This window comes from Neovison vison, chromosome 7 (genome assembly GCF_020171115.1).
Source record: "Neovison vison isolate M4711 chromosome 7, ASM_NN_V1, whole genome shotgun sequence".
NCBI classification, from domain to species: domain Eukaryota; kingdom Metazoa; phylum Chordata; class Mammalia; order Carnivora; family Mustelidae; genus Neogale; species Neogale vison.
Window position 1 is genome coordinate 34,344,296 of NC_058097.1, and position 17,308 is coordinate 34,361,603.

General features: G+C 46.6%; 1 protein-coding gene across 2 annotated transcripts in view; it reads left to right on the forward strand.

Moving 5' to 3' along the window:
* The window catches only part of ABCC11 (ATP binding cassette subfamily C member 11), a 68,038-nt gene that overhangs the window by 29,503 nt on the left and 21,227 nt on the right, over positions 1 to 17,308 (forward strand). For both annotated transcript variants that reach the window (XM_044256201.1, XM_044256202.1), the window contains 9 exons: positions 524 to 784; positions 2,261 to 2,332; positions 4,682 to 4,806; positions 6,514 to 6,586; positions 8,225 to 8,428; positions 9,872 to 10,009; positions 10,104 to 10,200; positions 11,717 to 11,806; positions 14,516 to 14,619. In XM_044256201.1, the coding sequence (XP_044112136.1) occupies positions 524 to 784; positions 2,261 to 2,332; positions 4,682 to 4,806; positions 6,514 to 6,586; positions 8,225 to 8,428; positions 9,872 to 10,009; positions 10,104 to 10,200; positions 11,717 to 11,806; positions 14,516 to 14,619 (1,164 nt within the window). The remainder of the gene's footprint in view (positions 1 to 523; positions 785 to 2,260; positions 2,333 to 4,681; positions 4,807 to 6,513; positions 6,587 to 8,224; positions 8,429 to 9,871; positions 10,010 to 10,103; positions 10,201 to 11,716; positions 11,807 to 14,515; positions 14,620 to 17,308) is intronic.

Sequence of the window (17,308 nt, forward strand, 5' to 3'; positions counted from 1 at the left end):
ATTTAATTAGAAAAGTGACACATCTGGGGCGCCTGGGTGGCTCAGTGGATTAAGCCACTGCCTTCGGCTCAGGTCATGATCTCAGTGTCCTGGGATCGAGCCCCACATCGGGCTCTCTGCTCAGCAGGGAGCCTGCTTCCCCCTCTCTCTCTCCCTGCCTCTCTGCCTACTTGTGATCTCTCTCTCTCTCTCTGTCAAATAAAATAAATAAAATCTTTAAAAAAAAAAAAAAGAAAAGTGACACATCTGTCTGAGGGGTCCTCAGTGTTGTCACCCATGTAAAACCAAACAGAGCAGGCAGTAGGCAGATATCAAAGAGCAGCCCCGTGGTCCAAAACTTGGAAAACCCTGATTCAGAATTCCCACCAGCAGAACCTGGCTCCCTCTGAACTAGTGGTGATTCTTCAGACTTCTACTGTTTATTAGGAGTTTATAAACCAGACCTATAGGTAGGCCAGTGAAACGGGCAGACATTCTTATTAGACTGCAGAACTGAATTCCTCCTTTCTTTTTGTCCGTACAGAAATTTTTCCTACAGGAGAGACCTGTTTTGTACGTCCAGGCATTGAAAGATCCCAGCAAAGCAGTGGTTTTGGAGGACGCCACCTTGTCATGGCGACAGACCTGCCCCGGGATTGTAAATGGAGCTATGGAGATGGAGAAGAACGGGCACACTCCCGAGGGGATGACCAGCGCTCAGGCAGCTCCAGGAGCCCTCGGGCCAGAGGACACAAAGGACAGCCTAGCCCCAAAGTTGCACAAATTAAACCTAGTGGTGTCAAAGGTAGCCTTATCTAGGCCACACAGGAAGGCTGGCTGCCAGACTTTCGGGGCCCAAGGCTTGAGCTTCCTGGCACTCTACTGTTTCCTTGGCTAAAAACTGCATCTCTAAATACCTCTTTTAAATACAAATTGTTCACAGAGGGCAAGCACAGGAAATCTTTCATTCTTTAGTGGGAATTAACTGATATCCAGAATTTTTTTTTTTTTTTTTTTGTAATAACAAGACCCAGAATAGAAAGCTATATACTGGGAGAGAAGGGGAAGGAGACTAACATTGACTAAGGTGTTAGTATATGCCAATTTGGTTGTTCTGTGAACTCACCTCATCTGACTTCTTCTCTGACTAACATTTGCAAGGGCAAGCTTCCCTTCTTGTTTAAATTTCACCTCCGCACTTTCAAGTCAAATTTGGTTGCATTCCCTCCCTCCCATCAACGCAGTCCGTTGGTGACACCCATCAGCTCTCTCCTGAATCCATCCACCTTTCACCATCTACGCCTCCCCAACTCCCCAAGCCACAGCCACTATCATGCTATTCCAGCTCCTCTAGGACCCTCCTTATCAGCCCCTCTGATCCCACTTTTGCCCCCTTACCATTTTTACCATGCAGTGGACAGACGGCTCTTTCTAAACCATAAACCAATTCAAGTCACTCTCTTGCTTAAACCCCTTCAGTGACCTCCTGCTGCACTTAAGATATAGCTCAGGTATCCCTTGATCATCCTGCCCATAGCTCTCACCTCTTCTCCCCCTTATTCCCCCCACACCAGCTACGCTAGCTTTCCCATAGCACTTTGGCAGTCAACCTGGTGCCTGTCTCGTGACCTTTGTCCCTGCTGCTCCCACAGCCTGGAACGACCAGATCTTCCTCGGTCTGTCTCCTTCCTGTCACTCGGATCTCAGTTGCAGTGACAACTGCTTTAAGGAGACCTTGCTGGCCAACCCATCTATACTTGCTCTGGTTCATGACAGCCAATTTGTTTTACTCAAATCATTTATCATCATCTGATATTGTTTATATATTTCGTGGTTTATTTCATGGTTCATGGCTCCACACTAGAATGTAGCATGAGAGTTCTTTTCTTCACTACTTGGTACGTGGGAGAAACTCAGACAGTCTTTGAGGGAGCGGTGAATGAATAAATAAGGGAAAGTATGCATGAATTCTGTGAGGCTGACTTCACGGTCCCCATTTTACACATGAAGAAACTGAGGCACAGAGAGGCTAAGTGACGTGCCTAGGATCATAGAGTAGAATGGGTGCAGATCTGAAATTTGGGTTTCTTGCCTGAAAGGATCTCCTATCCATGAATTCCTCTCTATGATCTCCATGCAACTTCCTTCCTTGGAGGTTGGGGCGTTGAGCTTTTGCTCGTCTGAGGGGCTTTGGGGTGGGGTGTTCAACCACAGACCCTCCCTGTGTGAGTGGGAGGGTTTGTGCTGTTCCAATGGCACTCTGTCCTCCTTGGCTTTGTAGGGGACCACCTTGGGGGTCTGTGGCAATACTGGGAGCGGCAAGAGCAGCCTGCTGTCCGCCATCCTGGGGGAGGTAAGTGACTTATGACCACATGTATATGCACTCATGGGCGGTCCAAGGATTCCCAAGCTTGAGCTCCTCCAGTCAGTCACACCATTGCTTTCTTCCTCAGTGGGGTCTGAGCCAATACGCCTTTTATAAATTGAGAGCAGTTAGGCATGCACTGACGGGGAGGTATGCTATAAATACACCTGCTTCTCACCCTCCAGCCAGGAAGGCTACCTCCGAGATCCGCTGGAGGTCTGCCCTCACCTGTTTTCTGTGCTCTCCCCACCCTCTTTGTAATCAACCAGCTAACAGGGTGATGATACAGCATGTTTCAATGTTTAATATGATGATAAAAGTCATCTCATGAAGCCCATCTCAGAATGGGACATGTGTCCCTTGTGAGACAGCATCAAGAGTGCAATGTGGAGGGAGAAAGGAGGAGGAAGAAGGAAGGATGGGGGAGAGGAGACCCTCCCATGTGGGATGGGACAGTCTTACGCTCCAACAGTAGAATTTACATGTCTGCTGGGTGCCCCTGCCCATGAGATCTGAACTGTCCAATTCCACCGTCAGTGGATGTTCTTGAGATCTGCTTAGTCTGCACCTAAGCAGACATGTGGCTCAGCCTACTCTCTCCAGTTTCTAGGAAACTCAACCTGTTTCCCCTAAACAATTGAGGTCATATTGCACAACTCTTACTGAACCATACCTTAAAACAGCTGCAACACCTGGGTTGAATTTATGGCCACCTCCCCAAGGGGGTTCTCACCAGCACTTACCCCCTTAGCCCCAGGCTTCCCCAGTCCTGGACTGCTCTCTCTTCCCCCTCCTTTCTTTGTCCATCGTTCCTCTGCCTATGCTGTTCAGAGAACAAGAAGTTTTTTCCATTACCCAGCTCCTTCCTCAGCTCTTTCTCCCAAATAGTATAGCCAAACTCATCATCTCCTTAGAATGTGGTCATATTGTCCATAGAACTTTTTCCAGACAGCTCAATTCTTCATGCTCTGCATGTGGTGGCTGTGCACAATTTCTTGGCAATGGGGAAGACAAGGTTCTACTTTTAAGAAACAGTAAACATAGCCCTGTGCTAAGAGCCCTGTGCTTAGCCCTGTGCTAAGAGCATCCCATTTTCCCCTTCAACCTGAAAACAACCACATGAGGAAAGCACAGCCATTATGGCTAGTTTATGGGTGAGCAGATGAGGTTCCGAGAAGTGACTTGCCTGAGGTCACATAGCAGGTGAGGTGGGAACCAGGGTTGAAACCTGGATCCACATGGTGTCCGAGGTTCGTTTTTCCCCACAGCAACACTCCCTGGGTAGCCTCCCTCCAAGTCCACCTTTCCATGCAGCTAGTGGTTCCTAAGTTTCTTCTTGAAATAAACCAGTAGCTATCCATCCAATAAAGGAAAAACAAAAAGATGTCATTTTAAGTTTTTTTCTTATTAATTAAAGCCTGGCTCCAAATCAGAAGTAAGAAGCATAGAATCATAAAGAGGAAGGGGCACGGTATGGTGATATCTGATGCTGGGGTGGTAGGGATGGGGCTTATGGCCTTTTTTTTTTTTTAAATTGTGTTTTTAAATTTATCAAACAGAAAGGCAGGAAGACATAAAAGACCCATATACCCATCTCCAGATTCAATAGCATTGGCATTTTTGCCACATCTACGTAGAAACACATTTTGTAGAACTATTTTTTTAAAAGATTTTTAATTTATTTACTTGAAAGAGAGAGAGAGAGAGAGAACACACAGAGAGAGGGAGAAGCAGACTCCCTGCTGAGCAGGGAGCCTCATGTGGGGCTCAATCCCAGGACCCTGAGATCATGACCTGACCAGAAGGCAGACATTTAACCAACGGAGCCACCCGTGCCCTTGTAGAACTATTTTAAATTACAGAAATTATGAGAGTTTCCCACTTATTTCCTCATCATGGTGCACCCCAAATAAGAACATTTCCCCATCTGTGCACATTGACATTGGCAATAATTCTGTTGATATTCACAGAAGGTCAGAGATGACCCGGAACTTTCTGTCTCACTGTGAAAAGCATGGAGGCACCACTTGCTAGAGACTGGGACTGGGGAAATAAGAGGGGGAAAAAAAAAAGTATGAGGTGTCCTCAGTGCAGACCTTGGATTCAAGTCACAGCAGGACCTGGCCAGGCTTAGCTCTAGCTGAATTCCCTATGTTCCCTGGACTTTCCCTCAGACTCACTGGTGGGTCTGGGAGAACCATATGAAAAGTCTCATTTACATAGGAGATCCCCAGGATCCTGGCAGGAGTGGCACCCTAGGCCCTGCAGCTGCTGAGCCAAGCAGGGTCTACCCCTATTCCTCTGCCTGTTCCTAAGGCTAGACTCACTCTGCTGCAGATGTACTTGCTGGAGGGCTCGGTGGGGATGCACGGAAGCCTGGCTTATGTCCCCCAGCAGGCCTGGATCATCGGAGGTAGCGTCAGGGAGAACATCCTCATGGGAGGCCAGTATGACAAGGCCTGGTAAGTTTCTGGGAGGGTCCAAGAAGGACACAGGTGCATGGGGCTGGTTGGGGGAGGGATCCCCCCCGCTGCTAATAGTAATTTGACAGCTGCTGATACTTGCTGTGAGCTCACTTATATGCATTAATACATTTTATCCTCACTGTGAAAGAAAGATTATTACCATATCCGTTTTCTAGATGAGTCAGCTGAGGCCTCAAGAGGTTAAATAACTTGCCTCAAGTCACAAAGCTTGGAGGATATTCCTGAAACACAATCTGAACCCAGTCATTATCAGGAACAGCGTGCTTAGCTGTTATATGAGTCAAAATAACTCTCCCCTTTAAAAAACATTTAAACTTCATTTGTATTCGTTCATTCTCCACCTCCAAGTCAAAAGGTAAAACAAATGGGGTGATGAGGTCATGTGATGTAGAAGAAAGCAGTTTGGATTCACGGTCTGGTGGGCCACCCACCTTGCCCTTCATGGCCTCTCCCACCCAGAGTCTGGGGTTAACCTGCTAGAGACACGCCCTTGAATGTCACGAGCCAAGTCTGTTCAGCGGAGGATGTACAAAAGCTGCCCCGGATGCTTACCATTGTGCTTCCAACTCTGGTGGACCCTGGCCTCCTTTGACTGTTTGCTTGATGGTGCAATCTGCCCCCAGTAGCAACTCGGGGGGGCATGTGGGTGTATGACGTCTCCAGCTGGCTGTCCTGAGGGCTGCGCAGCGTTGGGTCCAACACCAGCTCATGAGCTCCCCCATCCTGCCTGCTTCTCTTCCCATGTTGTCCAACTTGGTTTAATGGCATCACTGAACTGTGTATTGCAGTGAGCCCAATGCCTTGTCCTCTGATACTTCACATCAGATCGGTCACCCACCTTGGACAGCTCTGTCTCCTAAATAGGTCTTGTCTTTTTCTCTTCTTCTTCATCTCCACTGCCAGTTCTTGCCCGTGATCTCTTTGCTTGGACTGTTCCCACTGCCCCTGCCCTTGGCTCCCTGTCTCTGACTTCTCTTTCTCTGTTCCATCTTGGGTCCCACCTCCAGGGTAGTCATCCCAAAACATAGCTCTCACCTTGTCATTGCTCTACTTTCAGAAGGATACAACCCATTGAGCAGTTTTGAAGTATTTGGTCAAAGATAAAAATGCACCAATTGCTAGACTCAACATTGCTAGGTATTTAATGTGTAGAGACTGTCACCCATGAACACAAATGCCCATGTGTAAGAGTGTTCACACTACATAGTTTTCACAGTAGCAGACGACTAGAAAAAACCCCAATGTCCATCACAGGGACACTGGTTAAGTAATTTATGGTGCAGCCATATAACAAAATACTATGGTGTCATTAAAACAATACAAACCTATATTTGCTGCAGGCAGACATACACGAGCACATTATTTCTGAATGAATACATAAGAAACTGTAATAGTGGCTGCTTCAGTGAAAGCAACTGAGAGTCAAAGATAAGAGAGACTTGCTTTTCCCTGTATCTTTTTTGTTGTTGTTGTTCTGTTCAAATATTTACTAAGTGCACATATTAGATCGAAAGAAATAAGGGGAAGAAAGAAATACAAAAAGCCTCCCATGCTTTACCATTAAATGCGGGATCAAGTCCAAATTTCTGAGCATGGCATGCAAGAACTCTCTCTTCCCAACTTGGGAAGGCTGGAAGGTCTGTGGTGGGGCCACTTGTCCCTTTATCTCTCTGTCCTTTGCAGGTACCACCAGGTACTCCATTGCTGTTCCTTGAATCGTGACCTAGAAATTCTGCCCTTTGGAGACATGACAGAGGTGAGTGCGAGGCGAGGATCCCTTGTCTCCATTGTGATGGTGCCTTGTAATGGTTTACTGGGGTCCTCAGGCTGCTTCCCGAGGTGGGTGGAGGGCAGACTCTGGCTGTTTCCCCAAAGCAGCCCATGGCTGCCTCAAAACCTTCCCCACCCAGGAAGGAAACGGGCTCATCTTACAGTGAAAGCTGGCAAAGAACCTACCTTACCCCACAAGGATGGGGGGCTGACCTCAAACTCCTCCTTTTGGAGCAAAAGCAGTGGAGAACCTGTGAAGATGAGAAACCTCCTATCTATCCCCATGTCCCCCCTCTCCCAAGTCCCGCCCTGCCCCCTCTGGCCAGCTTAACTTTTGCCAGTGGGAACAGGAGCCATGGCTTTCCAATGGCAATATGATTTATGTTTTCATGGTAATTCACCATCTTTCACATTTGTAGACACCTTTAATCTACATAAGACCTTTGTAAGATAAAAGCAATAGTGTTGGTCTTACCTATTAACTATTATCTCTGTCTGCTGAGCATTTAACCAGGTGCAAAAGACTATCGTAGCAACTTGAATGCACTGCGTAGGTGAGCCTCAGGTAATTCTAGGAGTTCAGTGCTTTTATTATCCTTCTAAGGTGGGTCTGTAAATCTTTGAGGTAAGAGTGCTCAGTTGTCTTGGTCAGGGTTTAGCAGAAAGAAGGTCTGGTCTATAGAATGGCATCCACGAGTATGGACCTCATCACACTTGAGGTTTAGATGAGTTGATACATATAGAATACTGTGAACATGCCCAGCCAGAGTGGGTATTAGCTTATCATGAGAGCACAGTAGGTGCTTAGTAAGCATCGGCTGAGTGAGGACTGAATGCAAAACTAAGCCTTCCCCTGGGCCAACCGGCCTAAGGGCACATGGTGGTGGACCAGAGGCAGAGCAGTGACAAGAGGTCACCCTGCTTCTCTTTAGACTCTGCTTCTTTTCTACAGAGACTGCAAGAGTTCATGGTAGAGCGGGAATGGGACTTAGTCCCTGGTGCTCTTGTCCTCAGGTCTGACCGAGGGATGGGCCAGGCAGCAGATGCCTGGCATGAGAGTCCGCACTGCTGCGCAATAATTCTGTTTGCCTGTTAATGGCTCCTAGTATCTCCTGACATAAGGTGCTGTGTAAGGTGGCCCTTCCCATGACAGCAACAGTAGAGCCCCTTCTGGCCGTTGCAGCCCTGTCCTGTGGAGTGGGCTATGCGCAGAGCAAACAGTCTTAGACGACGAGGAATGATGGTATCACAAGTCGACAGTTGCTGTCAACAGAGATTTAAAACCCAAGAAAGATATAAGGAGATGCTCTTTCTTAGGAATGATTTGTTTTGTTATCTAAATTGCTAAAGATTTAAAATGTGACCTGAGATGTTGAAGGGTTTAGGAATATTGCATCTAATTATGAGTTATAAAAAATTGTAATTAACTGAAAATCAGTGTTTTCATTCCCTACTAAGCAAACTTGGGAAAAGATTTTTTTCAAATACCAGGGGTGCCCAATCACGAGGTGTCCAGGAGTGTGCACTGAGGGGTTTCAGTCTGTCGCATCTGGACCTGGCTGGTTTGAGCACATCTCACTGGGCTCATCTTCTTGACACAGTGACTTTCGCTATTTGTTTGCAGATTGGGGAGCGGGGCCTCAACCTGTCTGGGGGACAGAAGCAGAGGATCAGCCTGGCCCGTGCCGTCTACTCTAACCGCGAGGTCTATCTGCTGGACGACCCCCTGTCCGCTGTGGATACCCATGTGGGAAAGCACATCTTTCAGGAGTGCATTAAGAAGACGCTCAGGGGGAAGACAGTCATTCTGGTGACCCACCAGCTGCAGGTGACCACCCTTCCAGGGCTCTGGCCACGACCAATGGCTAATGTAGATCCTCATGTTTCTGCCGTTGATTCCTTAACAACCTCCCAGTGGCTGCCCCTTCATCTCAGGCTAGACCTCAGCATTTGAGGAATGTTGTAAAAAACCTGGATCTCTTCTCCTTTCCACGTGGAGATTTCTGTAGCTGGTAAAAATTGAAACCAGATTTGAAGGTCTCCTTCAAGATTTTGTGGGTTGGCTCCTGCTTTTAAAGTTATGATAAAAGAAAAAAAAAAATCTTTCAGAGAAGAGTTCCTGAAGTCTCATGTTCTTTGATGAAGTACAGTGATGTATGTGGGCAGGGCTGCCTCTCATAATACCTTTATCCTAGGTATTTCCATGCTTGGTTTTGGCCTCAAGACATTATTATTATTTATCCCTCTCTTTTCATTCTGGCCTATTTGTGTTGGGGGGGACAATACATTTCAAACATAAAAACAGTTTAGGGGCACCTGGGTGGCTCAGTGGGTTAAGCCTCTGCCTTCGGCTCAGGTTGTGATTTCAGGGTCCTGAGATCGAGCCCCACATCGGGCTTTCTGCTCAGCAGGGAGCCTGCTTCTCCCCCTCTCTCTGCCTGCCTCTCTGCCTAATTGTGATCTCTCTGTCAAATAAATAAATAAAATCTTTTAAAAAAAACCAGTTTATAAAATAATCTATTGAAAACCCATGTGTCTACCACCCAGATGGCACAAACATAGATCCCCTCTCAGACTGCATTGTCTCCTCCCTCCGTTTCCCCTAACTTTGCTGTTGGTCATTCTTGTGCAAGTCCCCATACCCTTAGAACACGTGTATAAATCTCTAGACATGATAAGGTGTCCTTCTCCTTATTTTAAAGCTTTATATAATTGATAATTTACGTTCTAATTTGCTTGTTTCACTCAACATTATATTTTTGAGATCTATGTTGCATATTTTTGAGATCTATGTTGATACATGCAACTAGATTTGATTCTCACTGGCGTAGCATTCCGATATCTGAATATTCCAGAATTTATTCTCCTAGGATGGACGTCGAGGTTGTTTCCCATTTTTCACTTTTACAGAAAAAAATCCTTTGGCGTATATCTTTTTATATATGTCTTTATGCACATTTGCGACTTTTGGGGAGCAAAGGTTTAGGAGTCCAGTTCATAATTTTTTAAATATTTAGCTTTATTAGATATTATCAAGTTGCTTTCCCAAGTATTTGCACTAATCTACAACACCACCTACCTTTTATGAGAGTTCCCTATACCTCCCGTCATCACCCGCGCTTGGACGTATACAATGTTTTAAGACTTTTGCCAACATGGGGATATAAAATAACATTTTACTATGATTTACATTTACATCTTGCTTTTGAATGGTGACGTTGACTATCTTTTCGTATGCTTACTGAAGGCCTTATTTCTTCTGACTCTTCAGTATTTAGCATTTTGTGACCAGATCATTCTCTTAGAAGATGGGAAAATCTGCGAAAAAGGAATTCACAGTGAATTAATACAGAAAAAGGGGCGGTACGCCAAACTCATCCAAGAGATGCAAGGAGGAGGACGGACACAGGTGACCTCCACCCCACCCCACCCCACCCCACCCCGCCCTCACTACCCACAGAGAGGAGCAGCCCCTGCATTCATGGCATGTGCTTTCTCCCCAGGACAAACCACAGGACACAGCAAAGCCAGCAGAAGACCCTCAGGTGCAAGGGCAGGCCCAGACCAGCTGCCAGGAAGAGCCTCTCCATGAAAGTGCTGGTAATGGTGCTGGGAAACAGGGGGAGAACCTCTGCCAGCCTAGCTGGGTCCTCCAGAGGTCCTGGCATTTCCTCCTGAACCCCAGAAGGGACCATGTCCCTTACTATCCAGAATCCTAGACATCACATATACAGGTTAAATATCCATGTAGTTGAGGGCTGTGGGGTGTGGACTGTGCTGGTTAGGAGGCCCGAAGATTCTAGAGGTGAATGCTGTGGGAGGCAAAGCTAAGAGTGTGTAAAGGAAAAGGCAGGGGTAGGGTGTGGGTAGTTTTGGCCTAAGCAGCATAAATTTAATGGTAAGACATTCATGCATTACATGTTTATTGAAAAAAAAAAAAAGCACTAGAAATCAGAAATAAATTGGGCCCAGTCTTGGATATCCCGAAGCTCAGGGACTTGCTCTTTTCTAAGACAGGGCAGCAGGGCAGAAAGAAAGTTCTGGATTTGAATTCTAGCTATCTGCTTACAAAGCTTTGTGACCTTGGCCAAGCAACATAACCTCTCTGAACCCTCATTTGCAAAAGTGAAGGTAAGTTTGCAGTGTTGCCATGGAGATAAGATGAAGTCAGGTGTGTACGGAGGCCTCAGGATAGGGTCTGGCCTATTGGAAGATCTTGTCACCAAGAGCATCTTCAGCTGTGAAGGTCAGAAAATGATCTGAGCAGAAAAATATTGGAAGGAACAGGTGTAGATCACAGAATGATAGGAAAAGTTGGAGAAGAACTAAGCCTCAGCAATTTCAGAGTATAAATAGCAGGAATAGCTGCAGAATCTCTTTGAAGAAAACCTACTCCAAATATTTCCCATCCTCATGTAGTTTCCCTCAAGATTCAAATTCTAGGAAGAGCATCCTCCTCCCCAGGAGAAGTTAGGGAGTTATTAGAAGAAGAGAGAGCCTTAGGCAGAAACCACAGATGACCCCACAGTGCTGCTTCCTTTTGTTGCTATCGTCACTAGCAGCATCTACTGGTACTTCAGCACTGGTTTCCCTGCCCTGTTCTAGGACAAGAGTCTGCCTGAGTTAGTGCTACAGTTGTTTTCTGAGGACTTCTCAGAAGTGTATTGCTGCAAAGCAGCTTAGCAACCTTCGATATAGGCCTGCCAGTTGTCAGATGAGGAAATAGAGAGGTTAAGGGATTTGCCTGAGGTTGCACAGTGTTGTAATGACCTTTCTGGAAACCAGTTTTCTGGTCCCAGATTATTGCTTTCTTCATTCTCTCTGGCTGCTTCTCCCAACCCATCAAGTTTTTGGAAACTCCAGACACCCCAGGGGTTTTGAATGGCTGGGGATGAAACCTCTTTCTGGGCTCTGGAGTCTAGGTCAAGCAGAGTCTTCCCTGGAAATATGCTGGTTGCAGTTGGGCTTGGGTGAGGCACTAGAGCTGGAAGGTGAGGAAGGTGGTAAAAGGTGGAAGCCAGGGGCTGAAGGCTTTGTAAAATCTCTTCTTGACCTTGGAAGGACATGCAAGTGATTGAGAGGCATATTATTTCCTTCTTCTCTTACTCTCACCCAGTGCTGGAAAATCGGCTCACAAGGAAGGAGAAGATGGAAGAAGGGTCCCTGAGATGGAGCATCTACCACCACTATATCCGGGCAGGTGGAGGTATGATCTGCCAGCTGCCATGCCAGCCCCAGGGCTCTCTCTCTGACCGGTCCTGTCACTAAAACTGGGTCAGACGGGAATGTGTGTAGTCATGCAAAGTAGGGAGATGCAGGGGAGTCATGCCTGTCATGGTTTCACAATTCCAGTCTCAGCCACAGTCCATGATATTAACCCTACCACCATAGTCCGTGCTGAAGTTAGGTTTCATGTTGTGTTAAAAGGTACCTGGGATTTATTTTAATCAGGTGTGGTAAGACATACCGACATGGAAATTATTATCACAAAGGAAGAGGTTTATGTTCACAGATCCCTAGAAACAGGAGACATGGCTTGCCATGCCGGGCCACATGGAGAAGTACCAGGTTGGTCAGAAGGCAGAGGGAAGGGAGAACATGACTGGGAGCCTTTACTGGGGTTTTTGTGGGAAGGAGTAGGTAAGGCAAGGTAGGTATGCTGAGTAAGTTTAGGATTATATAGTTTGAATAAGTCTGGGGGCGGGGGCTCTGGGCTATAGGATTGGTGCCTAGTTAGCTGGCATCTGGCCCTCGGTGGGTTTGATGAGGAGGTGGTTGGGAGGGTGGGCTTCAGACTGGTTGGTTTGCACAACACATGTACAACACAGGGAGTCATCCGCTGTTTCTAGGAATCAGTCAGTCCTGGGAGGAGCAGTCTCCCCAGGATCAAGGCCCCAACTACCTGCTGCAGCATCACGAATATAGAAAACAAGAAAATACAGTCCATACAGTACTGTTTATTTAAGTGGTGTTCAAACTCTAAGTCCTGAGCCACTAGGGGTTGTGAAATCACTTGAGTGGATTATAAGCAGCACTGAAAGAATATAGAACAGAATGGAAAAATTTCTGTATGCATTTCATGTAGTGACACTGGCAAACTTTTTACTTGGTGTGTATTAAAATACATTTCTCATGGTGATGAGAACTAGAAGTTTCAAAGTTGCTTTACTAAATGGTAGACATCACCAAATTCATATAAATATAACTCTACATTGTTATAAACATAAAACAAGTATGTGATACTGTATTTTTGAAGTAATTTAAGAGGCTTTTTAAAAAAAGATTTTATTTATTTATTTGACAGAGAGAGATCAAAGTAGGCAGAGAGGCAGGCAGAGAAGGAGGGAGAAGCAGGCTCCCTGGCAAGCAGAGAGCCCCATGTGGGGCTCGATCCCAGGACCCTGGGATCATGACCCAAGTTGGGCAGAGGCTTTAACCCACTGAGCCAACTAGGTGCCCCAATTTAAGAGACTTTTGAAAGTAACTGTGACTCCATGCCAACTTTTTACTTTTGATTGACTTTGGAACCTCATCCCATGAAGGTGTGTCTTCTTTCTACCTGCCTAGGGGAGGAAGGAGTAGGCTATGCATAGATCACCATTCTTATCCCTTCCACTGTGGGCACCCCTGCAGGGCAGAATGTAGTGTTTAGCCAGAATGGGGAACAGAAAATGCTTGTGAATGTATGAATGAATCCAGCAACCAATCGAACTGTATTTTCAGAGTACTGATTATGGGCCAGGAACTGTGCCACACTCTGGAGGGGAGAGGGGAGAGGGGAGAGGAACCCTAGTTGGAGAATTACGACATTTGCATTCACCATGTAGCAAGAAAGATCTCTGGCCAGGCACAGTCTCCCATGTCATAAAAAAACAGGTGGTCCTTGAGTGGAGCTTAAGGAAGGGTTGAATTCAAGGAAAGAAATATGGGCCGGCTGCCTGGCTGGCTCACTCGGTAGAGTATGCAACTCTGGATCTCAGGGTTATAAATTTGAGTTCCACATTGGGTATAAAGAATAAAATCTTAAAAAGAAAAAAAAAAAAAGCAAATACGGGCATGGGGGCACTGACTGGATAGGTAAATAGAGTGCTGGATCAGGGGACAGATGCTGAAGGAGGGAATACACTCTTGGTTTTCCCATCCTTGGTTTTTTGAATCCAAGCTCTACCTCCTTACCACCTTCAAGACCTTGGGCAAGTTTTTTCCTCTACTGGAGACCCAGTAAATGGGGATAGGGATAACAAACTCAAACATAATGCCTACGTTTAGTCCTATGCCTGTCACTTACTTCATAATAGTCATACCACATCAAAGGTAAGCTGTTGGGGGGCCCTGGGTGGCTCCATCAGTTAGGCATCTGCCTTTGGCTCAGGTCATGATCTCAGGGTCCTGGAATCAAGCCCTGCACTGGGGACTCCACTTCTCCCTCTGTTCCTTTCCCCACTTACGCACTTGCCATTTCTCAAATAAATAAATAAATAAATAAAATCTCTTTAAAAAAAAGAGAGATAGTTGTTGTTCTTATGGAGATTGAACCCTCCGGACATGCATAAGGAGAACTACTCTAGAATACCGCTTTTGTGCCAGGCACTGGGTTGGGTGTTTGGCACACAGTCTCACCTGTCATCTTCAGGGTCACCCCATGCAGCTAGTATGACAATCGTCACCAGTTCATGGGTAAAGAAGTGGAATGTCACTGACATTTGATGCTTTGCCCAGGCTAGCATAACCTGTACGTGGTAGAGCCAGGGTTTGACTCCTGGGCTTTCTAACCTTGGGACCCAGCCCTTTTCCAGTCTTCCCGTGCATCCAAAGTAGATGCAGGTCAGGGAGATCCAAGGGCTTGGGAGGACTCAGCAGCTTTATCAGACATTGCCCTTCACCTTCTTGTGGCACCCCTCTTTTCCCTCCCTAGGTTATGTGATCTCTGCTACTGTTTTCTTTCTCATGGTGGTGATCATCTTCCTCACGACCTTCAACTCCTGGTGGCTGAGCCACTGGCTGGAGCAGGGCTCAGGGGTAAGTGTCATGGTGGGAATGAAGTGTGTTTTTATGGGCTGGAATGGAGTTGGGCAGCTTCCTATTCCTTGGACCCCATGAGGGTCAGAATATGGGTTGTGGAACCGGATGACAAGCCCAGAGCCTGGTGTTGCCAAGTCCATAAGTGGAAGAGCACTAGAGAGGACTCTGAGAGTCAGAACATGGTGGGGGGGCTCCCTCCCAGCTCTGGTGCCCTGGGCTCACAGAATGAGTGGTCACCAGGGTCGTCCCCTCCAGACAAAAGCACGAGGTTTCTGCCCCAGACAGGTCCTCAAGAGTGCTTTGCATTCCACCTTAGTGATACTGCCTTTGGTAGCTGTTTTCCTTCTCACTTTGCTTCATTTAAAATGTGCACCCTCGGGGCGCCTGGGTGGCTCAGTGGGTTAAGCCTCTGCCTTCGGCTCAGGTCATGATCTCAGGGTCGTGGGATCGAGTCCCGCATCGGGCTCTCTGCTCAGCAGGGAGCCTGCTTCCTTCTCTCTCTCTGCCTGCCTCTCCATCTACTTGTGATTTCTCTCTGTCAAATAAATAAATAAAATCTTTAAAATGTGCACCCTCTGTTGGGGGCGGGGAGGCCACCCCAAATACAAGCACAGCTGATATTGATGAAAGCGGGGAAAACACATTTTACTCAGTCACTATGGGTGTCAGGGGAAAGAGCTGAGAGCCATTCCGATATGGGCACAGGTGATTTTGGCATTTTAAAGGGAGAGTGAATATGGGGGCTCAGTAGATTCATAGGAGTGAAGTTCACCAATGGTTGGAGGGTGTGAATGTGATGAGGTCAGCAGCGTCCACTTGCTGGCAGTTATCGAAGTTAGGACTCTAATCTTCCACAGAGACCGGGAGACAGAGGCTATATCCTTCCTGATGGTTACGTTTCAAAGGCATGGTTCCCAAGTTCTTGGGAGACATGCTTTGGGTTGTAGGAACTTCATATGCATAGCTATGAGCACTTTTTAATAAGTGCTCTGAGAAAAAGAGATCGGGGACATACCCTCAGGTGTTGGCTACAACAAACAGTAACTTTTCCTGCTGGTAGTTGAGCTCTCTCAGGCAGGCATTTTGATGGGAAACCGAGTTCCCTCTCTCAGGCAGAGGTTGGGGCCCTCCTAGGGACATGCCTTGAGCTCCTAGAAGCCATACTCAAGTTTGGTTAAGTTTGTTAGTGCAGGGGTTTGGATGGAGTTGTTCTGTGTTGAGAAACCTGCAGTTCTCAGCCATTATATGCCTGGTTAATTCATTAATCTTCCCAACCATATTTTGTGGTAGGCACTCTTTCTATTTTACAGAAGATACTGTGCTTAGAGAGGAAAAAGAACCTGCCCTAGGATGTGAAGTCCTCTGCTGGGACTTGAACTTGGTCCTCTGGTTCCACCCTATGTTTGCCTAGATGTCTACTTGGTTAACTTTTGAGTCATGTGTCAGGCAAGGTTTGCTCAGGGAAACAGAAGCCACCTGATGTATTTAGAACTTCCACAGATTTAATATAGGAATAAGAGGCTACACAGTCATTGGAAGGGTTCCAGTGACCTCTGCAGCAGGTAGTACTAAAGTGGCTGATTCTCAGAAGGACACTTGCAAGCCCCTGGCTGAACTCCACATTCCACCCACATGTCCATAATTGCCACCAGCGTGTGATGGCTTCTTCTCTTTCAGCTTTGAGATTTCCTGTGCCTGCATCTCTTTGGCAGAATCTAACCTGAGACCAATGCTGGTAGGATTCTGGGAAACTGAGTTCCCAAGAATGTAGACGCACCAGGGATGATGCTGGGTAATAACCCAGCACACATTTCTAACACCATAGAGGGAATTTACCAAGTCAGTTTCTATCCTGGCAGAAGAAAATAGGCCTCATTAGAAATCAGGCTGCCTTGGGACAAAGACGCATTGAAAGAGGGATGAAGAGAAGTCACTCAGGGAGCTGAGTTTAGAATAATCAGTGTAGACTGGATAGTGCATAGAAGGAAGAGGTGGAGTCGGGAGACAGACTAGTTTGCCTGCTGTTATAGTGGTCCAGGACAATGAGGGCCTAATCCAGGGCAGGGCAGTGAAGAGGAATGGGAAGAGAAAAGCAAAAGCACCAAGTGGGAAGTTTTCCACGTAAAGATTCATCCCATACAAACTGCTGGCGCTAAATGTGACCCCAGGAAGAGGATTTTCTCTCTGCGTTGAGTTCATCCCTGAATTCAGGTGATCTGACTCCCCAAAGATGGAAGACTCACTGTTTTCCTCTAGTCCTACACAATGCTTCTGATAGCCAATGTACAGGTTTTTCCCCAAATCAACCAGTTCTCTTAACTCCAGATACCATGTGTGTGTCCTACAATTCCATTCAGTTCTGACACACCAGGAGTTAGTGTAGACTCCCCAGGTTAAAGACTGGGTTCAGATGCCAATGATAAGTCTGGACCTCCTATACTTCTGGCAGATAAGCTATCCTTTGGGGGTTCCCATGACTCCCTTTATGAAACTGATCATTTGCTAGAATGGCTCACAGAACCCAGGGAATGCTTTTTACAGTTTATTAGAGGGTTATAATAAAGGATACAGATAAATGGCCGGAGGAAGCACTACATAGGGTGAGATCTGGAAGGGTTCTTGGTGCAGGAGTTTCTGTCTCTGTGGAGTTGGGGTGCACAACCCTGCTGGCATGTGGTTATACTCC